Here is a 23,465-nt window from a genome sequence, read left to right on the forward strand (position 1 = left end):
CTCCTCCTAGCACTGTTCCTAATATCAGACGTCTCCTCCTCCTAGCACTGTTCCTAATATCAGACGTCTCCTCCTCCTCGCACTGTTCCTAATATCAGACGTTTCCTCCTCCTAGCACTGTTCCTAATATCAGACGTCTCCTCCTCCTCGCACTGTTCCTAATATCAGACGTCTCCTCCTCCTCGCACTGTTCCTAATATCAGACGTTTCCTCCTCCTAGCACTGTTCCTAATATCAGACGTCTCCTCCTCCTCGCACTGTTCCTTATATCAGACGTCTCCTCCTCCTCGCACTGTTCCTAATATCAGATGTCTCCTCCTCCTCGCACTGTTCTTAATATCAGGCGTCTCCTCCTCCTCGCACTGTTCCTAATATCAGACGTTTCCTCCTCCTAGCACTGTTCCTAATATCAGACGTTTCCTCCTCCTAGCACTGTTCTTAATATCAGGTGTCACTTCCTCCTCGCACTGTTCCTAATATCAGACGTCTCCTCCTCCTTGCACTGTTCCTAATATCAGACGTTTCCTCCTCCTCGCACTGTTCCTAATATCAGACGTCTCCTCCTCCTCGCACTGTTCCTAATATCAGACGTTTCCTCCTCCTAGCACTGTTCTTAATATCAGGTGTCACTTCCTCCTCGCACTGTTCCTAATATCAGACGTCTCCTCCTCCTTGCACTGCTCCCAATAGTTGGCTTCTTTGTTAAGAATCCAAATATACTTACAGTTCAGCACACATAACCATGTCCTCTTTGAGTGAGCCATTGCAAGCCTCGGTGCTCCCTGTTTGGTCAAAGGTGGAAGATATCACTCACCGGGTCCTAGCAGCGGGTCTACTGATCACTCACCTGGTCCTAGCAGCAAGTCTGCTGATCACTCACCTGGTCCTAGCAGCAAGTCTGCTGATCACTCACCTGGTCCTCGCAGCGGGTCTGCTGATTGCTCACCTGGTCTTAGCAGCGGGTCTGCTGATTGCTCACCTGGTCCTAGCAGCGGGTCTGCTGATCACTCACCTGGTCCTAGCAGCGGGTCTGCTGATTGCTCACCTGGTCCTAGCAGCGGGTCTGCTGATTGCTCACCAGGTCCTAGCAGCTCGTCTGCTGATCACTCACCTGGTCCTACCAGCGGGTCTGCTGATCACTCACCTGGTCCTAGCAGCGGGTCTGCTGATCACTCACCTGGTCCTAGCAGCGGGTCTGCTGATTGCTCACCAGGTCCTAGCAGCGGGTCTGCTGGTCGCTCACCTGGTCCTAGCAGTGAGTCTGCTGATCACTTCCCTGGTCCTAGCAGCTCGTTTGCTGATCGCTCACCTGTTCCTAACAGCGGGTCTGCTGATCACTCACCTGGTCCTAGCAGCGGGTCTAATGATCACTCTCCTGGTCCTAGCAGCAAGTCTGCTGATCGCTCAACAGGTCGTAGCAGCTGGTCTGCTGATCGCTCAACAGGTACTAGCAGCTGGTCTGCTAATCACTCACCTGGTCCTAGCAGCGGGTCTGCTGATCGCTCACCTGGTCCTAGCAGTGAGTCTGCTGATCACTTCCCTGGTCCTAGCAGCTCGTCTGCTGATCGCTCACCTGGTCCTAACAGCGGGTCTGCTGATCACTCACCTGGTCCTAGCAGCGGGTCTAATGATCACTCTCCTGGTCCTAGCAGTGAGTCTGCTGATCACTTCCCTGGTCCTAGCAGCTAGTCTGCTGATCGCTCACCTGGTCCTAACAGCGGGTCTGCTGATCACTCACCTGGTCCTAGCAGCGGGTCTAATGATCACTCACCTGGTCCTAGCAGCGGGTCAGCTGATTGCTCACCAGGTCCTAGCAGCGGGTCTGCTGGTCGCTCACCTGGTCCTAGCAGCGGGTCTGCTGATCGCTCACCTGGTCCTAGCAGTGAGTCTGCTGATCACTTCCCTGGTCCTAGCAGCTCGTCTGCTGATCGCTCACCTGGTCCTAACAGCGGGTCTGCTGATCACTCACCTGGTCCTAGCAGCGGGTCTAATGATCACTCACCTGGTCCTAGCAGCGGGTCTGCCGATTGCTCACCTGGTCCTAGTGGTGGGTCTGCTGATCACTCCCCTGGTCCTAGCAGTGAGTCTGCTGATCACTTCCCTGGTCCTAGCAGCTCGTCTGCTGATCGCTCACCTGGTCCTAACAGCGGGTCTGCTGATCACTCACCTGGTCCTAGCAGCGGGTCTGCTGATCACTTCCCTGGTCCTAGCAGTGGGTCTGCTGATCACTCACCTGGTCGTAACAGCGGGTCTGCTGTAGTCATTGGCCAGCGAGGACCAGCAGTGGTCGTACAGCACGTTGACTGCTACCAGTGTGCTTCCAGTAGTGTCCTGTAGGGCGCGCACTATCAGGGGGTTCTGACTGCTGGGCGAACGCTCTGCTGCCTGCAGGATTGAAGCCTTTGGAGGAATGTACTGGGCTTCGACCAGGAGCTGGTCATTGTCCCCTCGGACGGTGGACGTCGAGACTCTGTATAGAAATATTTTGTATTATTTCAAGTGCAGAAGCATTATTGGAGCTGTAGAGAAATGCAAACAAGAAAAATGACTCCAGCCCCCTTCAGTCAAGTAGTAAAGTACAGTCATATTAGAGATGCAGTGGGCCTCTCACAGCCCTAGGCCTTGGTGCCACTACACCAGCTGCACTATTGTTAGCCGTGCCACTGCACAAGAGACTTCAGAAGAACAAAGCAGGGTGCCCCACTGATAGTGGTAAGATTTGTGGTGCCCCACTGATAGTGTTAAGATCTGGGGCCCCACTGATAGTGTTAAGATCTGGGGTGCCCCACTGATAGTGTTAAGATCTGGGGTGCCCCACTGATAGTGTTAAGATCTGGGGTGCCCCACTGATCGTATTAAGATCTGGGGTGCCCCACTGATAGTGTTAAGATCTGGGGTGCCCTACTGAGAGTGTTAAGATCTGGGGTGCCCCACTGATAGTGTTAAAATCTGAGGTGACCCACTGATAGTGTTAAATCTGGGGTGCCCCACTGATAGTGTTAAGATCTGGGTGCCCCACTGATAGTGTTAAGACCTGATGTGCCCCACTGATAGTGTTAAGCTCTGGGTGCCCCACTGATAGTGTTAAGATCTGGGGTGCCCCACTGATAGTGTTAAGATCTGGGTGCTGCATGGAAAGTGTTAAGATCTGGGTGCCCCACGGACAGTGTTAATATCTGGGGTGCCCCACTGATAGTGTTAAGATCTGGGGTGCTCCACTGAGAGTGCTAAGATCTGGGTGCCCCACTGAGACTGTTAAGATCTGGGTGCCCCACTGAAAGTGTTAAGATCTGGGGTGCCCCACTGATAGTGTTAAGATCTGGGTGCCCCACTGAGACTGTTAAGATCTGGGTGCCCCACTGAAAGTGTTAAGATCTGGGTGCCCCACCGATAGTGTTATGATCTGGGTGTCCCACTTATAGTGTTAAGATCTGGGGTGCCCCACTGATAGTGTTAAGATCTGGGGTGCCCCACTGATAGTGTTAAGATCTGGGTGCTCCACTGATAGTGTTAAGATCTGGGTGCTCCACTGATAGTGTTAAGACCTGGGGTGCCCCACTGATAGTGTTAAGATCTGAGGTGCCTCAATGATAGTGTTAAGATCTGGGTGCCCCATTGATAGTGATAAGATCTGGGTGCCCCACTGATAGTGTTAAGATCTGGCGTGCCCCACTGATAGTGTTAAGATCTGGGTGCCCCACTTATAGTGTTAAGATCTGGGGTGCCCCACTGATAGTGTTAAGATCTGGGGTGCTCTACTGATAGTGTTAAAATCTGGGTGCCCCACTGATAGTGTTAAGATCTGGGGTACCCCACTGATAGTGTTAAGAACTGGGGTTCCCCACTGATAGTGTTAAGATCTGGGATGCTCCACTGATAGTGTTAAGATCTGGGTGCTCCACTGATAGTGGTAAGATCTGGGGTGCCCCACTGATAGTGTTAAGATCTGGGGTGCCTCACTGATAGTGTTAAGATCTGGGTGCCCCATTGATAGTGATAAGATCTGGGTGCCCTGCTGATAGTGTTAAGATCTGGGGTGCCCCACCGATAGTGTTAAGATCTGGCGTGCCCCAATGAAAGTGTTAAGATCTTGGTGCTCCACTGATAGTGTTAAGATCTGGGGTGCCCCACTGATAGTGTTAAGATCTGGGTGCCCCACTTATAGTGTTAAGATCTGGGGTGCCCCACTGATAGTGTTAAGATCTGGGGTGCTCTACTGATAGTGTTAAAATCTGGGTGCCCCACTGATAGTGTTAAGATCTGGGGTACCCCACTGATAGTGTTAAGAACTGGGGTTCCTTACTGATAGTGTTAAGATCTGGGATGCTCCACTGATAGTGTTAAGATCTGGGTGCTCCACTGATAGTGGTAAGATCTGGGGTGCCCCACTGATAGTGTTAAGATCTTGGTGCCCCACTGATAGTGTTAAGACCTGGGGTGCCTCACTGATAGTGTTAAGATCTGGGTGCCCCATTGATAGTGATAAGATCTGGGTGCCCTGCTGATAGTGTTAAGATCTGGGGTGCCCCACTGATAGTGTTAAGATCTGGTGTGCCCCAATGAAAGTGTTAAGATGTTGGTGCCCCACTGAGACTGTTAAGATCTGGGATGCCCCACTGATAGTGTTAAGATCTTGGTGCCCCACTGAGACTGTTAAGATCTGGGATGCTCCACTGATAGTGTTAAGATCTGGGTGCCCCACTGATAGTGTTAAGATCTTGGTGCCCCACTGAGACTGTTAAGATCTGGGATGCTCCACTGATAGTGTTAAGATCTGGGGTGCCCCACTGATAGTGTTAAGATCTGGGATGCTCCACTGATAGTGTTAAGATCTTGGTGCTCCACTGATAGTGGTAAGATCTGGGGTGCCCCACTGATAGTGTTAAGATCTGAGTGGCCCAATAATAGTGTTAAGATCTGGGTGCCCCACTGATAGTGTTAGGATCTGGGGTGCCCCACTGATAGTGTTAAGATCTGGGGTGCTCCACTGATAGTGTTAAGACCTGGGGTGCCTCACTGATAGTGTTAAGATCTGGGTGCCCCTTTGATAGTGATAAGATCTGGGTGCCCTGCTGATAGTGTTAAGATCTGGGGTGCCCCAATGAAAGTGTTAAGATCTGGGGTGCCCCACTGATAGTGTTAAGATCTGGGGTGCCCCAATGAAAGTGTTAAGAACTTGGTGCTCCACTGATAGTGGTAAGATCTGGGGTGCTCCACTGATAGTGTTAAGATCTGAGTGGCCCAATAATAGTGTTAAGATCTGGGGTGCCCCACTGATAGTGTTAAGATCTGGGGTGCTCCACTGATAGTGTTAAGATCTGGGTGCCAAACTGATAGTGTTAAGACCTGGGGTGCCTCACTGATAGTGTTAAGATCTGGGTGCTCCACTGATAGTGTTAAGACCTGGGGTGCCTCACTGATAGTGTTAAGATCTGGGTGCCCCTTTGATAGTGATAAGATCTGGGTGCCCTGCTGATAGTGTTAAGATCTGGGGTGCCCCACTGATAGTGTTAAGATCTGGGGTGCCCCAATGAAAGTGTTAAGAACTTGAAGCTCCACTGATAGTGGTAAGATCTGGGGTGCTCCACTGATAGTGTTAAGATCTGAGTGGCCCAATAATAGTGTTAAGATCTGGGGTGCCCCACTGATAGTGTTAAGATCTGGGGTGCCCCACTGATAGTGTTAAGATCTGGGTGCCTCACTGATAGTGCTAAGATCTGGGTGCCAAACTGATAGTGTTAAGACCTGGGGTGCCTCACTGATAGTGTTAAGATCTGGGGTGCCCCAATGAAAGTGTTAAGATCTGGGGTGTCCCACTGATAGTGTTAAGATCTGGGGTGCCCCAATGAAAGTGTTAAGAAGTTGGTGCTCCACTGATAGTGGTAAGATCTGGGGTGCTCCACTGATAGTGTTAAGATCTGAGTGGCCCAATAATAGTGTTAAGATCTGGGGTGCCCCACTGATAGTGTTAAGATCTGGGGTGCCCCACTGATAGTGTTAAGATCTGGGTGCCTCACTGATAGTGCTAAGATCTGGGTGCCAAACTGATAGTGTTAAGACCTGGGGTGCCTCACTGATAGTGTTAAGATCTGGGGTGCCCCAATGAAAGTGTTAAGATCTGGGGTGCCCCACTGATAGTGTTAAGATCTGGGGTGCCCCAATGAAAGTGTTAAGAACTTGGTGCTCCACTGATAGTGGTAAGATCTGGGGTGCTCCACTGATAGTGTTAAGATCTGAGTGGCCCAATAATAGTGTTAAGATCTGGGGTGCCCCACTGATAGTGTTAAGATCTGGGTGCCCCACTGATAGTGTTAAGATCTGGGGTGCTCCACTGAGAGTGTTAAGATCTGGGGTGCCCCACTGATAGTGTTAAGATCTGGGTGCCTCACTGATAGTGCTAAGATCTGGGTGCCCCGCTGATAGTTTTATGATCTGAGTGCCCCACCGATAGTGTTAAGATCTGGGGTGCCCCAATAATAGTGTTAAGATCTGGGGTGCCCCACTGATAGTGTTAAGATCTGGGTGTTCCACTGATAGTGTTAAGATCTGGGGTGCCCCACTGATAGTGTTAAGATCTGGGGTGCCCCACTGATAGTGTTAAGATCTGGGTGCCCCGCTGATAGTGTTAAGATCTGGGTGCCTCACTGATAGTGTTAAGATCTGGGTGCCTCACTGATAGTGCTAAGATCTGAGTGGCCCAATAATAGTGTTAAGATCTGGGGTGCCCCACTGAAAGTGTTAAGATCTGGGGTGCCCCACTGATAGTGTTAAGATCTGGGTGCCTCACTGATAGTGCTAAGATCTGGGTGCCCCACTGATAGTATTAAGCTCTGAGGTGCCTTCTAGGAAGTTGTCGGGGTTTGGAACCTCTAACCCCCTGGTGCAAGGACTCAGGGCCATATTACCAAGGTGAAGTATCGCGAATTGTGCCGAGAAAGCGGCAATACTTCTCGCGCCCTATTAACAAGGGCATGCTAACGCCTGCCTCAAGCCCACTTTGCACGTCAGCGAGAAACATCGCTAATGACATGCAAAGTGGGCGTTCCCACGTAAAATGTGGGTGGAGGTGGTAACAGCCTATTACCAAGGCAGGCGTTGGGAGAAGGAGGCCTGCGATAAACTTGTTTATCGCAGGTCTCCCAACCCCTGCTCTGATCAGGTGTTAGGCATTGATACCATGGGGGTGTAGATCATAAAGCTGAATCCACCCCCCCCATATTATCAAGGCACACATTAGCGCGTGACAACAACGCTTGTTTTCTCGCGCTAATGTTTCCTATCGCCGGCTATCGCCGGATTTAATATCGCCTACGTGTTGCGCGTTGATAATGACGCGCTAACACGGCGATAAAATCCGGCGATAGCCGGCGATAGGGAAATGTGCGTTTTTTAACGCACATCTTGGTAATACGGCCCTCAGTTCAATGCACCAACACGAATGAGGAATCCAGTTGGACTGTGACTCAGACTCATCCGACTGATCTATACTATGCAGCGGTGTTTTCTGGTCATTGATCCCACTAGGTGAGTTCATGGACACAGGGAACCCCAAGCCCTCTTTAATGAATGAATAACACTTAAAATAGTACTATGAAAAGGGCTGAACTTAAAAACGTTTATTAAAAAAACCCAAGTCTAGTGCATTAAATATGAACACTAACCACGCAGAATGAGAAAAAAAATGTAGTAATGACTGAGAAGGACAGAAAATCAATATGAACATTTCTAACATGGTTAGCAAGTTCCAAGCTTCTTACCACCCTATGGCTAAGTTTAAAATGTATGGTACATTTTAGCACAAGCAGAAAATATATATTGAGTTTAACATAGTTCACACAGCATACCTTTTCATAACTGGTTAGATATTCTCTATCACAGCCCTTGCCAGTGCAAGGCTGAAAGCTACTTCTCTGCACTGCTCCTGGAGCCCCCCCCCCCCAGCAGGTCTGCTGTTGTGCCGCTGCTGTGGAACCCCATTCACCTTTGCTGGTAGGTGTTCGAGGCCCTCCTTCCCCGCAACTCCACTGTTAAGTGCCACCGCTCCGGGCACTGTGCTCTGCTGGCTCAGGTAGGTGTTCGAGGCCCTCCTCCTCTCGCTGGCTCCTGCCAGCGCCTCATCCCTGGTGGTCCAGAGGGAGAGCCTTGCTCTTCTGCTGGTCTGCTGCTGCCTACACTGTGTCTGTGCCCGTTTTTCTGTCTGTTGTCTGTCTTTAGTGTTTTTTGCCTGTAAATTGTCTTTTCTTATTCTGTTGTATTATTGCCTGTTTTTACTGTTTTCCTCCATGCTTGTGCCGTTGTTGTGCCCTCCGTGCCCTTTCCCACTGCTGCTGCCTCTGCGGCCCCTCCCCCCTGCCAGTTCCCACTCCTGCCTCCCAGGTGTGCTTCCCTCTCCTCTTTAATAGTGGCTGCGCGGACTGAGTGCTGATGGCGCACCGAAGGCGCACCAAAGTCAAGGCCATCTGCACCCGCACATGACCCAACCGCGACCAGCACTAGGGACCCTGGATATCCAACCACCCACCGGTACATGGTGGGTACCTGGAGGTACCCTGGAGGGAACAACAACTGCCAGTTGTCTAAGCCAAACACCACCAATGGCTAGTTCTCCTACCAACACTACCAACAATTCTTCACCATCCTCAGCACCCCACGACATCGTACCCACGCCGAACGCCTGCACCACCGAAACCCCGAAGTGCATCCTCCTCAACGTGCACTCCCTGCACACACATTCTGTAGAGATCTGAGAACTTCTCGACACCCTGTCGCCAGACATCCCCTTCTTCACGGAAACCTGGACCAACGCCTCCTCCGCCCCAACATCGCCACTGCCATTCACGACGGATACAAGATCCAGAGGAACGACTGCTCCAATCGCCCAGCAGGAGGCTTGCCATCGTTCACAAGAGCTCCCTCAAACTCTCTACCTCCAGTATGAGCGACTCCCCCTCTAACATGAACACCTCCACTTCCAGATCCATACCAGCCCCAGAACTATGCTTCACGGCACCCTCGCCTACAGACTCCCCCGGGCCTCGTGCTTCGTTCACCACCACCACTGCCGACCTCATCGCACCCCACGCTATCACCTCCATGGACTACATACTCATCAGAGAGCTGAACTTCCGCCTCGACAATCTCAGCCACCCTGCCTCCACCGCCCTCCTGGAGAACCTTGTCAACAACGGACTGAAACAGCTCATCACCACCCCCGCCAACAAGGCAGGATACATCCTCGACCCCATCTTTGCAGAAGGGACCAACATCTTCTTCAGCCACACCTCGCAGCCCCTCTGGACAGACTACCCCTGCGTACACTTCTCTTTCAACACCGCCACTGCTCACAACCCCACTCCGCGCCCACCATAAAGGAGCTGGAGCAAGGTCACAGAAGAGCACCTCGACTACACCCTCATCCACGACCACACCCGCCTCGACCGACACCAACTCTGCTGCCAAGGAACTTCATTGCTGGATCACCAACTGAGCAGACAAGCTTGCACCCAACCACAACCCCGACAGAAAATGCCTCTTGAAGGCCACCTGGTTCACTACCGACCTCCAAGAAGCCAGATGCTCCTGCAGACGTCTCGAATTTCAATAGAGAAACAGCAAAACCACTGAAGACCAGACCACCTACAAGAATGCTGTGATGGAATACCAACAACTCATTAGATTCACCAAGAGGACCTTCATCTGGAACAAAATCCTCACCAACTCCAGCAACCCCCAAAGAACTCTTCAGCATCATCCAGCAATTAACCAAACCCCACAGAGAAACCATGGACGTCACACCCTCCCAAGACCTCTGCAACAAACACAGCTCCTACTTCCATCTGAAAATCAAGGCCCTCTATGACAACTTCACTAAACAGACTTCAGAAACCACCCTTCCCTCCAGCGACGACAGCCAGCCCGACATCACCACCTGGACACCGGTCACCACCGAAGATACCACCACAACCATGAAGAGCACTCACTCAGGACCCCTACCCACCGCACATCATCCACAGAGCAGCTGCCGCCATAGACCTGAGCTACGACGCACCATCAATGCCAAACTGGAATCTGGCACTTTCCCCGATGACTGGAAACGTGTAAAGGACAAACCCCTCCTCAAGAAACCCTCTGCAGACCGAACAGACCTGAAAAACTACCGGCCCATCTCTCTCCTTCCATTCACAGCAAAGTTACCGAGAAGATCCTCAATGCCCAGCTAACTAACTTCATCAAAGAGAATACCATCCTCGACTCTTCCCTGTCTGGATTCCGCAGAAACCACAGCACACAGACTGCCCTCCTCACTGCTACATATGACGTCTGCACACTCCTCGACCAAGGCCACACTGCGCCCCTTATCCTGCTAGACCTCTCTGCAGCCTTTGACACGTCTCCCACCGCACTCTCGCACCCAGACTCCACTACGCCGGCATACAGGGAACCGCCCTCAACTGGATCTGCTCCTTTCTCGTCAGCAGAACCCAAAGGATCAGACTCCCGCCTTTCCTATCTGAACCCACTGAGATCAACTGCGGAGTACCCCAAGGATCATCGCTCAGCCCCATGCTCTTCGACATCTACATGGCCCCCCCTCGCCACCATCGTCAGACAGCATGGGCTCAGCATAGTATCCTACACCGGTGACACCCAGCTCATCCTCTCCCTCACAAAGGACCCTGGAACCATCAGACTCAGCTTCCAGGAAGGAATGAAAATCGGCCTAGCTTGGATGAGCAGCAGCTGTCTAAAGCTCAACCCACCACCTAAGCTTGGACAACACCTGGTGGCCCACCACGCTCGGCAACCCACCCACCCTTACGGACCATGCCCGGAACCTTGGCCTTATACTCGACTCCTCCCTCACCATGACTCGCTAGATCAATGCCGTTACCTCCACCTGCTTATACACACTCCGTAACCTCCGCAAAACCTTCAAGTGGATCCCCCCTGAAGCCAGAAAGACTGTCACCCATGCACTCATAACTATCAGACTGGACTACGGAAACGCCCTCTATGCTGGAATCAACAAATCCCTGCTACGCAAACTCCAGACCACCCAGAACATTGCGGCCAGACTCGTCCTCGGCGTCCCACAAAATGAGCACATCACCCAACACCTGCAAGACCTCCTCTGGCTCCCCGTCGAGAAAAGAGTAACCTTCAAGCTACTCACCCACGCCTACAAATCCCTTCACAACACCGGACCCAAATACCTTAAGAAGAGAGTCTCCTTCCACGTACTCAAAAGAAACCTCCACCCTGGCTGTGACCTCGCCCTAGCAGAAATCCAGCACATCCGCAGAACCAGAACGGGTGGAAGAGCCTTCTCCTCCATCGCGGCCAAGGCCTGGAAAGAGTCAACATCAGACGCTCCCCTACTCTGCACACCTTCAGGAAGAGCCTCAAGACCTGGCCTTTCGGATGACTCGGAGGTGCACGTTCCCCCCTCCCCCGGCACCTTGAGACCCTCATGGATGAGTAGCGTGCTTTAAAATTCTCTGAGTGGTTGATCGATTGAAAGGCTGGCTTTCACAGCAAACCTGTGGGACCTCTGGCTTCAAAGTACTTTCACAAAGTCTCTATGATTAATGATTATTTACCAAGGATTTTATAGTATCCGATTGCTGATTTTATCTCATGTTTATAAAATAAAACAGTATTTAGAGATGCCAAAGTCTCAACAAAACAAAACAAGTATGATGATAAATGTGTCATCTCGATTTACATGCAGATAATTCACTCCAATATTAAGATAGAAACATGTCAGCTTCCACTGTAAGCATCCATGCTATGGCAGGGACTATAAAAAAACAAAACATGTCAGCCAAGATAGGAGGCAGCCATGGTGGTACTTCCGCTCTGGTCTAGAGCTTCACACTTTCTACTGAAAGAAGAAACTCTGCAAGGAAGTACAGAATGAAAACAAGGAAAGGTCTCAATATGGCTTCTTTCTTTAAGCTTAATTGAACAGTTTTCCAAAGATTAGTACAGAAAAAAGGATGAGGCTTGTACATCATGATGTACACTTACTCGTTGCATGACAGGTAAAAGCATTAGTATGCGTCTCATAATTGAGCAAAAAAGCAGTGAGACAATCGCTGACTATGGTAAGGGGGATAAAGAGAGACCCATGAGACGGGAGTTCACGGGAAATCCTCGGAGGACCATGCATTGGCCCCCTCTATTTAAGTGACTTGCCTCACCAATTGCAAATTGGTTCTAATCTACCGCCGAAGATCGCCCAGCAAAGCATAATTTCATTACTCTACGCTGACGATATTGTATTATTAGACCTAACCCCTTTTGGACTGCAGGCATCATTGGACATTCTGTATCAATATTCGAAGGAAAATTATCTAATACCAAATATAAAGAAAACTAAAGTGATAGCTTTTTCAGGAAGAAAACAAAGCGCCAAGTATACCTGGAAGATTGGTGAAGAAAAAATAGAAGAGGTAGACAATTATCCTTATCTTGGAAGGATTCTCTCCAAAAATTTAACAAATTCAACACAGGTATCAAACTTACAAAGGAAAGCTGATATACACGCCTCTGCTCTCTTGAGACTTTACAGTGCAACAGGAAATAGACATTTCTCTGCACTGTTAGGCACATACAGAGTAAAAATACCACCTGTATTATCATATGCGACGGAATACATCCCCATAAAGCAATGGGTTTTCATGGATCAAAAAGAGGGGAAAATTTTAAGAAGGATCATGAAAGTTTCCGATGCGGTACCTGTACAGGCACTGAGATTAGAACTATCAATCATAAGCTCTTATGCTATAGCTATCGCTAATGTAATAAGGTGGGCCTACAACCTGATACACGCAAAGGAGAACACTCTAAGGTCAGTGTTGAAAAAAGAGTCTTTTGGGGCAGTGCCTAATAAGCAAGTCTTTTTGGAAAATTTGGCTGTTGCATTTCGGTTGGCAAACATTAAAATTGAAATGTTGAGTACTTGGTCTCCAGCGCATTTAAAATTGTTCCTAAAAACTTTTACCCCTAAATTGAGCTACGAATTGGACTGTTTACACTGCAATAAATTAACCATCTACAAGCCATTTGTGGAAAAACTTGAATTCAAGCAAACTCGACCTTATATTGGGTTTACCCTGACACATGGTGTAAGAAGAGCGATCACTATGTACCGGTTGGGCATCTTACCACTATTAGCATTTACCTCCAGATGGCTTCCAGGAGGATCTCCTCTATGTACTTTGTGCAAAGGGGGTGACCAAACTATAGAACATTTATTACTTGTGTGTCCCAATCAAAAAGTAACCTTAGCTCGTACTAGATACCTCAATCCTATATTCCGCTGCTGCAGAATTACTAAGGGGAGTGAACTTTTAGATATGTGTGGTCTACCTCTGAATGAATTCATTTGTTACAATTTGTACAAGTTTTTAAAACAATTTTTATCTTTGTATTAATACTGTTGCACTTTTTGTAAAATGTAGATTTCTTTTGTGGTCCTCTGTCGAGTACCAATACAAATAAAATTTTTGACTTGACTGGCCCCTTGGCTGGGCAAGGCCGAGGGTCCCAGAGTCGCAGGGGCCTGAGTGGCGGATACCGGGGACTCCGGATGCAGAGAGAGAAAGCAGAGTCTTGCACGTTGGACGGACTGAGGGATGCTGAAGTGTGGGGTATCCCTCGCTCCTTGGGTCGCATCAGGTCATGCTGCAAAGCCAGGCCTCAGTGATGGGCCGTATACTGTTCCGTATAAACAATGAGAGAGTGAGGTTTATTCGGCGGAACAAACTCCCAATCCCCTGGGGTCAAATAACAGAAAACAAAGAGGGAGTATCCCCAGGACACAGCGTCCTAGCGATTCAAAGACATGGAGAGAGATAACAAAGAAAGGATTATTTCTTTATTTAAGAAACCTCTCACTCGCCAACCTAGCAGGTGTCATGCTTCATCATCGGGCTCCACCCAAGAAGCCGAGTGCCACTTGCGTGTGCTTCGACGCCTGAAACTACAGCGGAGCTGGTTTTGTGATAGTGTGAAGGTGGTGTAAGTGGGTGAATTAAAAATGTCTTTGTTGTACTCCCTAAAACTTTCATTTGGACCCACAAGACACAATAAAAACCAAGTGAGATTCTCATACTGGCTCAATGGACTAGGAAGTATCAGTGTTTTAGGGAAGAGATGGTCAACATGTTTCAACCTTTAAAGTGACCAGGTGTATGAACCGGGAGGTCTGCGCGCGCTAAGGCGCCCCCTTCCCTGGTTCACCAGATTGCCAGACCGTGTGCTTATGGTTCGGCCCCCATACAGCCTTCTGTGTAGGGAACAATGGGTATCTGAAAGAAATAGAGCAGAGCATATGGTATGGTTCACAGTTATATACAATGATCACTGTGAGTGTGCTGCTTCATTAACTTTGTGTAACCCTGCGTGGTTCAAGGGTGAAGGTACTTGAACGTTCACACTATTCATGGTAACATTATTTTGTGACTTAATTCTCATGCACTCGTTCAGTGATGCGTTATAATAGGAGTTTAGTGCGTACTCCCCCCATTCAATACATACCCGCCAACATTCAAAGTGGCAAGTGGGTGTCACGTGCCTCCCTGCATCTTAGGAGCGTTTGGCGTAGCGCCTAAAGGTCTCTTAGTCATGCATCCCCTGCATCACTTGATTCAGCTTAAAGTGACAGTGCATTTAGAGCAACAGACAAAACCGGATGTTTAAATTGGGAGAAACCCCTCTTTTCTTACAAAAGAGCCAAGAGTATTAGCGACACTCTAGTCAACACCTGCCCAAGACAGGAGGAACATGAACAAACCACAACAGCACCGCAGGATCCGATGAAGGAAGGTGTCAGATGAAAAAAAGGATGTGACATGAGGGGTGCCCAGATGTGACTCGTCAGCCTCGGCGCATGTGATTTTCTTGCAGGTGACACACCAAAGGGCCCATGGCTATAATAAATAATCAAGGTGATAGTTGGAATCCCTGTCTGGTGCCTCTGGTGATGTCAAAGAGGTCAGTGATGAAACCCTTAATTCGTATATGGCTCGAATACAATAGAGAGACGCCAAGTTTCCGAAGGGCAGAATGAAGAAAGGTCCACTCCGGAGAGTCGAAGGCCTTCTCTGTGTCTAGAAGGGCGACCACTGCAGGGGATCCGGGGAGATCCCATTTAGGACCGAAAAGGCGGCACGAAGATGAAGTGAAGTGACCCTATGGTCTATGAATCCCGCCTGTCTTGGTGACAATATCGCGAAACCTAGAACGGGGCAGTGCACCCAAAGACAGAACCAGCGCTCACACCCTTATACCCCTACAGTCACAGAAGGTCCTGTGTGCACCACGCTGTATGCACTTTCTGCCCACAAAGTGCTCCCTACACTGGGGAAAAATGCATACAAATACTAAGACCAGAGTAGCACCACATATGAATGTAAAATACAATACAAAGACATGAATATTTCAAAAATTGATAACAGTAATTCTTGAATTGTCTGGTGATATTCTTTGTTTATTAGTGCCTCATATTGAAGTTAATAAAAAAACAGCCAAAGCATTTTGTCCACTAAACAATGGACTTCTCCAGGGCAGAAAATTCACTGGTATCTGATGCTTCCAGTCATCGCATCATAGTGTTCCACATGTGCGCCATTTCTGTTGTGGCATTTGTATTCAAGTATTTCAATGTCATAATAGAAGCGCATTTTACAGACAACGCTTTCAAGTAGTCCTCCACATTCTTGGTTGCTTAGAGTCGGAAGCAAAGTACTGTCATGCGTGTGTGTAAGCTCTTCTGTTGGAAAACAGGAGGTGCCATCTATAGGGTTGACATTCCCCCACACAAATTCCTTATTATCTTGACAAACCGAAGGTGGATGACTACTTGAAAACACTGGACCGAACTTTCTCTAACTTGTTGCTGAGTATCTCCAAGGGCTTGCAACCGAGTTTGCCTCCTATTCACGAAGTCTCAGAGACAGCAAAGACTTCACTTACCTCTGGGCGCCACCTCTGGAATCGTGGGTTTCAGTTGCCGTAGAGGAGGAAAAACAGCCAACTCCGCCTCTCCGCAGTTGCCGCAGAGGAGGAAAAGCAGCCAACTCTGTCACTGGCTCCGTGTCCTGAAGGCACCGCAGAGGACACTGCCGCATCTCGGACCAACGCCATCACCACTGAGCCGCTGCTTGCACTGTGAGCTGTGAGCACCGCATTCCGTACCACCTCCCATTCACCTCACCACCCTGGACTCACCCACGCCATTGCTGCTCTTCAAGCGGCCCTGTCGCCTGCACTGAGATCTGTCAGCACTGCACCGAGCATCGCCCCGCTTCGCACAGCAGCCCTGGTCTCATCGATGCTGCGGTGGTCAGTCAAAACATCATTTTTTAAATATCGACTACATTAATATCGAGTTTTTAATATCGTAGGGACAGAACATTGAAGTCAAGAATATCATTGACCAGAATATCGACCCCCAAGGTAAGTAATATAGTTTTTTTTTATATCGAACTAAGTAATATCAAAGTAATATCATAAGCAAAAATATTGTTGTCAATAAGATTTTTTTTAGTGTTATGTATTTTAGCATGTATTTTATATGTAGTTTAAACTTTTTTGTAATGTATTTTCATACATTTTTAAATAAATGTTTAGAAATTAGTAATTTTGTTAAAGTAATTTTTGTGTTTTAGTATCACAATTATCTTGATTATAAGTAATGTAGTATTATTATTTATTTATTGTTATTGTTAATTAATTTATTGTTAATTAATAATTAATTGGTGAATAATTAATAATTGGTGATTATTATTTAATAATTAGTTCATTTATAAATATATTAATTATAATTAATTTATTATTAATTGTTATTAATTGATTGATTGATAGATACATTAATTGTGTTTTCTGTGTGTGTAGTGTGTTGTGTGTTAAAAGGGGAATAGATTGGGATGTAATTTAATGTTATTTAAATAAATATTAATTTTAATTGATTGGAATTTATTAATAATGTTTTTGTAAATTGATTATTAATAATGTTATTTTTTAATAAAAACATATTTAATTGGTAAGTATGTTAATTATACCCCTGCGCTTTTCCAGCACTTTCCCTACTGTTGCACTCTCTGGAGTTGGAATAGTAATTTTTACCCCTGCGCTACCCAACACATTCCCTACTGTTGCACTCACTGGAGTCGGAATAGTAATTCTTACCCCTCCTCTATCCAGCGCTTTCCCTACTGTTGCACCCTCTGGAGTGGGAATAGTAATTTTTACCCCTCCGCTATCCAGCGCTTTCCCTACTGTTACACTCTCTGGAGTGGGAATAGTAATTTTTACCCTGACACTATCCATCGCTTTCCCTAATGTAGCAATATGTGGAGTAAGTATATATATTAATTTATATGTAGATGTTTAATTAATTTTAACAATTATATGTATTAGTTATTATTTTTTCAATATGTTTTTATATTTATATCTATAACTTTTTAAATTATTTAAATTATTTACTTATTTTTACATTATTAGTAAAACATTTTAAAAAATGATATTTTTAACATCGATATTTTTGACAGCGATATTTTTTTCTGATATTTTTGTACTTACCTTTATGTAGTTAGGACTTCGATATTTTTGACTTCCATATTTCTGTGTCGATATTTTTGTAGGTCGATTTTCTGTATGTCGATATTTTGTCAGACATTCGATGCTGTTGGACGACCATCACCGAGCCACGGCCTGCACTGCAACCTGAGGGCACTACACATCGCACTGCTACGCTTCGCATCGTAACTGCAACTATTGCTACATCCAGTTGGATCAGCCGCAACGAAAAAGGTACTGTTTAGGAGTCTGTCGATTCTATTGCTGACCTGCTGTGAAGCAGTCAGCAGAATTTGTTGGTTTCTGTCGTTTTCAGGATTGTGGTAGCCCCGGATAGAGCTACTGACTTTAAGGAACTGCATTTTTAAAGTTACTCTTGTAAAGTGTATATTTTCAAGTACCGTATATTAGATCTTTTGCCGTTTTGGTCATGTTTTGGATATATACAAATATTGGATATTTTTCTAAACTCTTGTGGTGTCCTTTTGTAGTGTTTTCACTGTATTACTGTTGGTTATGTGCAAATGCTTTACACACTGCCTCTGAGATAAGCCTGACTGATTGAGCCAAGCTACCAAGGGGATGAGCACGGGTTGTTTTAGAAGTGCAACTCCCTTACTCTGACTAGGAAGAAGGGTCCCTACTTGGACATAGGTGCAAGCCATTGTCAACAAGAGACCCCCATTTCTAACATGAAGCAATTCTAGAACGATAGATGAATTACCATGTGGATATTTAATTACATTTTATTTTATTTATTTTTAGAATAAGTATAAAATGATTTTTACATAAAAAACGAATTCAAGGAATGACTCTTATTGTTATTGCAGTTTTTATATTCTGCGAACTTTACCCAAAGCTTTCGGAACGCTTTACATGAGCACCAGTTACATTACAAAGTGACAAATTCTTTTTTGGTAGGCACTGAAAGATTAAGGACTTGATTGGCGGACAGGGTTACTCGTCACAAAAGCAGCAGATACCCCGTCCGCCAGGACTCGTAATGCAGCAGACAGGATATCCGTCATGTTTACGACAGAGTATCCCATCCGCCAAGATTGTAATCAGGCCCCTGGTGATTACCCAGAATCACAGGATGTTGAGCCGACGCCGAGACTCAGACCTGGTCCCTCGGTTCCAAAGTCTGCATCTCTGGTGCTTCCGCCACATCCTCTCCCCATATTATTGATCTTGAGAGAATAAAATGAGCAGAAATATTAGCTGTGAATGTATCATTGTTGCCATAAAATGAATGACTTGCCTTCTTGACTGTCAACTATCTGGACAAGCAAAATAATTTGTGTGAGAAGGTGGCCTGATATATAATGCTCACTATTCTAGTGAACACTATGTATCAGTCCAGCGACCCTTATTGATGATTGGTTGTAAGTCAACCTTATAGACCAGCTATCCTAGTAGCGTGGATACAAGCAGTCTAAGGCGAGAGGGCGTGTTAAGCCAGCTGTTATACCATCACATATACCCCTTGAACACCAAGTGAAAGGACACCACACAAGTGTTATGAAAATAAACAGTGTATTTATTAGAATCACAACAGCCCTGTACTCTTTATGAGGACAGAGTACTAAGCACAAAACAAAACTCTTACGAAAATACTTAAGTTAGCACAGTATATACAAATGCCCGAGGGGCACGGAAAACCATATACTCTGAAAGTGGAATGCGAAATTACTAGCAGGTAAGTACAGTACTAATAGGCTTTGGAATCGCTAGGACTTGTGTAATGGCAGGGTTTTTGGCTTTATTTAGCAGTGATAATAGATCATTATTCTTGCTCGCATCTAGTATAGGCATTCTTAGCCTGTGTTGGCCCTTTTAAGCCCTTTTTCCAGACCTAGAAGAGGATAGCTGCTTAATATGCCTTTATTCTTGACTTTAACCTGTCTATTGCCTATTGGCTTTGACATATTAGACATATTGGTATGGTTTATGTAGGTATTCTGACAGAGCTAAGGAGCATTTCACCCCTTTCAGGCCTAAAGCTAGAGAGACTCCATCTTGATGGAAGCAGGGAGGCTTTTCAGGGCAAAGGCGAAGTTTATAGTTAAGGCTGTTTTCCACTTGGAGAGAACCGGTCTGGGCCAGCCCTTATCGGTAGGCTGTATTATTCTCTGTGTAGAAGACACAACAAAAGGCCGGCCGGCTGGTGTGTGTCCTTGATGCGAGGTGATGCAGGGACCTGGTAAGCGGAGGGCTGATGGATGGAACTTTCCATGAGGAAACAGCATTCTATATTTGTGAAGTGCAGAGGCGGAGTCAGTCAGTCAAGCAGAGGGGAGTCGAGGAGTCAGTCGAGGAGAGAGTCCAGCAGAGAGGAGAGCAGTGGAGTGGAGTTGGCAGAGAGAGAGAGAGGGTTCAATCTGGAGAAGAGCTGAGTTGAATAGTGAGCTGGAACTGAAGGAAGCAGTCAGAAGCAGTTGTTTATCAGGAGGAAGTGTGAATAGCTGGAGTCTGAAGTAATGCCTTTTAGAAGAGATAGAGGAGAGCTCGTGGATTAACCTATGGGAGCAGATGGAATTGGACATTGGCGCAGAGATAGAACGACTAAGATAGTAGAATGAACGGTGATCAGAGCGGCAGGAACTATAAAGAGTGAAGACGCAAAGTGGAGAGACAGGTCGTGTGGGGAAGAGGAGTCCAGAGACAGAGCGATCAGAGCAGAGGTGTACCCAAGAGTGCAGGAGAGGAGAGAGAGCATGAGATGAGCCAAGGCACAGACGAGAGAGGAACCCAGATGACAGCTAGAACAAGACTTCACACTAATCAGGTGATATTGTTTTCATCACATTAGCTACACTTAATCTTTTCCCTTTCAGCGGAGTGTTCCTGTTATGTGTAATCCTTCTCTTTCAAGCGGTGTGTTCTACCTATAGCCTTTGTTAGATTTGTATTAATGTTTATATTACTGTAATAAATAACCCCCCAGTTTATAACTAACTGGTGTGTAGTCCCTATTCTTGTTCACTGAAGGTAAATGTACCTCCTAGGTAGTTGCTGCATGAATGGATGAGTAATCCCAATCAGGTAAGTGGTGATCACATAAATAGGGAGTGAGTGGACCTTTGATGCCAAGAGCAGGTAATACACAATAATCTGGACCCACATCTAAAGTTATTATTGTAGTTTCATCCCGAGTAGACAGCTGAGATAATATCCCAATATATATATATATGTATAGGTGTTCATAGGAATGTGGTCGTCGTTTGACACGCGGCGTTAATGAGAGCACTGGGGGGTCAAACCAGTGTTTATACCCACAGGATTGTGGCATAAGATTAATGAGAGCGGTGAGAGGGAGATCACCGTGTAAGTTTCGCAGGATCGCGAACGATTTGGAAAAGGAGAGCACTGGGGCTGCAGACCCACGTGTGTAGCAGATCTGCCCTAGGGTAGAACGGTCTGGGTCAGGGTGGCCGCGAGACCAACTGATGTAAATAAGTGTGGTGTAGGGTATGGATATCCCTAGTAATCAGTGAGTATTCTTAGTATCCCTATAGATTTAGTGGTGTTCTTAATAATATGAGCTTGTATATTGCGAGTTCCCTATCCTCAGGTAGGTACCAGGTGCCTGGATATAGAGGAGTCCTGAGGACGGAAGGTGAGTACGTTTTGGCTGGGTCACAGGGGCCCCTGGGGGCTGATCCCATCTAAACAGAAAATCCAGCCATTACAGACTTGACTATAGAATCTTGAGATTACTTCTAGGAGGCCCAGGGGACTCGGGTGCAGAGTGTGCACTCTCACGCGGGATGCGGGACAAAGTCTATGGTAGCTAGTAAAAACAAAGTTAGTGTTCTCGGGTGAACCCGACCTGGTAGGAGGAAAACGAAAGTGGATTCTGACCCTTGGATGGTGAGGCTATGCTGGGGCACCGAAATGCCAAAGTTACCTAGCCCAGGGGCTGCAGCTGCATAGGTCTCAAAAGACGTCGGGAATCCTCGTAGACGGACCAGGAGCCTGAAGGAAAGATGCTGGCAGACGACCAGTGGAGAGAGTTCGAAGTGATCCAAGCCTGGATCTTGAAGATGGACGATACCTGAAAGCAGAGGGGACCAAGTTCGTGACTACTAGCCAGTAGTCAGGTGGCACCAGGAGGGCACCGGATGGTAGTCACCTCGACTAGGTGAGTGGGCGACGCTGGGCTCTGCAGATCTCACGGACCAGGAGGCGTTGTCGGCGTCCAGGATGGAGGAGCGAGCTGTCCCACGATGGATGGAGGAGCGAGCTGTCCCACGATGGATGAAGCTGTCGGCGTCGCTGGACCCAGGATTGGGCAACAAAGCCTTGGCTAATTCAAGCCCACGCGGTGGACCTAAAATGGCGTCTTGTGTGGACCAGGAGGGTCCGGGGTGCTCCTCTTTTGGAAGGGAGCAAGGGCCAGTCTGGAGCAACCAGACCAGCAGCGGAGATGTTGTCGGGCGTCGTTCAGAAGGCCACAAGCCAGCGGGCTAGTAGCCAAACAACGCGGTGAGCAGCAAAAAGCAGAAGGGCCCCACGCAGATCGTGGAGATGCTGGGAGGCTGTACTTCGGTGCTGGAGCTGCTCAGGGTCGGGGCTTCTCTGACCCCAAAGCACTCACCAGAGGATCCCTCGGCGGTCGTGCTGGAAAGAAGTCGTGCAGTCTTGAAGATGGCCGGTCCCTCGAGGTCTCGTCGCACCCACGGTTCTCAGCTTTGCTGTAGAGGTGAGTAGAGGTCAGAGGTGCCAGGGAAGCTGGTTCTCGTTGAGCTGGGCAGTCGGATTCCGGAGGAAGGACTTGCAGCAGACCGCAGTGTTCTTAGGATGGTGCCTGTGGATGCAGGGTGACTACTCCTTAGCCACAAGGGAGAATCTTGAAGAAGAAATCTTGAAGTCCTTTCGAAGAAAGTTGTGTCTTGATTCCAAAGATGATCTAATTTGGAAGGGGGCCCGCTCCTAACTTTATACTAGGAAAAGGGGCTGACCCGGTGACTAGGTCCTGCCTATGGGTGGGACCAGGAGGGGGGTGGTTACACCCCTCTCCCATGCCGGACTTTCCCCAGGCCAGGGGCTGGTGTGCCCCTGGAACTGGTTCTAGCCGGCAGATGCGTAGTGAGCACCGGGCTGCCACTCAGCAGTCACCTTCCTGTAAAGCCCTGCCTACCCAGGATACACAAAACCTTGTCTGGGATGGTGCTAGCACCGCCCCTGACAGGAAACCCTTTGTCCAAGCTCTCCTTGCTGGAAGGACTCCCAGCAGCAGGAGGTCAGACTCGTGTCTGTGGTGGCAGCATCCATTTTGTGGAGCTGAGGCTTCAGTTAACTTTAACCGGGGTTCACAGTTACATACATGTCGTGTCCCTCTAGAAGGGTGGAATGCTAACCCCGTCGCCAGAATTGGCGAGGGGTTAGTATTCCAATTCGTATGACACCTTACTCGACATGTTTTGATAAAGCAATACCAGAGATAGCATTTAACCGCGAGGATTATAATGCACTTAAGAGTATATGGTATGCGTTATCATGGAACAGCTATTAGGACTTGGTTCCGCAAGCTGCAAACGGGCTCAGCTCATGCCAGAGCACCATTTCACACGATTCCAAGCACTCTGCCTTCAGGATTGTCAAGGCCTGCCATAGGAGTGACTGATAGGAATCGGTGTGTCCATTTTAGGGTTAGATATAGGTATACTATATCTAAAGCAAAGGGTCATTACACCACCTTGCCCCAGCTGTCGTGCAGCCAGTTGTGTCAGATTTAGATGGCCATCCAGGGGTGGCATAATACATGCTTCAGCCCCTGGTAGGCCCTGGGTACACCTATGCCCTGAGTTACAGGGTCTGATAAGGTGGCCCAGTCCCAATTGGATAATGCACCTAAGGTACACATGTCAATTTAG

At 47.7% G+C, this 23,465-nt stretch overlaps 1 protein-coding gene across 1 annotated transcript in view; it reads right to left on the bottom strand.

The window, feature by feature from the left end:
- LOC147725821 (uncharacterized) overlaps positions 1-23,465 on the bottom strand; it is a 272,536-nt gene that overhangs the window by 10,577 nt on the left and 238,494 nt on the right. Inside the window, exon 7 of the mRNA XM_086959996.1 lies at positions 2,234-2,470. Coding sequence (XP_086816122.1) covers positions 2,234-2,470 — 237 coding nt within the window. The remainder of the gene's footprint in view (positions 1-2,233; positions 2,471-23,465) is intronic.

This window comes from Lissotriton vulgaris, chromosome 3_1, assembly GCF_964263255.1.
Source record: "Lissotriton vulgaris chromosome 3_1, aLisVul1.2, whole genome shotgun sequence".
Classification (NCBI taxonomy): Eukaryota; Metazoa; Chordata; class Amphibia; order Caudata; family Salamandridae; genus Lissotriton; species Lissotriton vulgaris.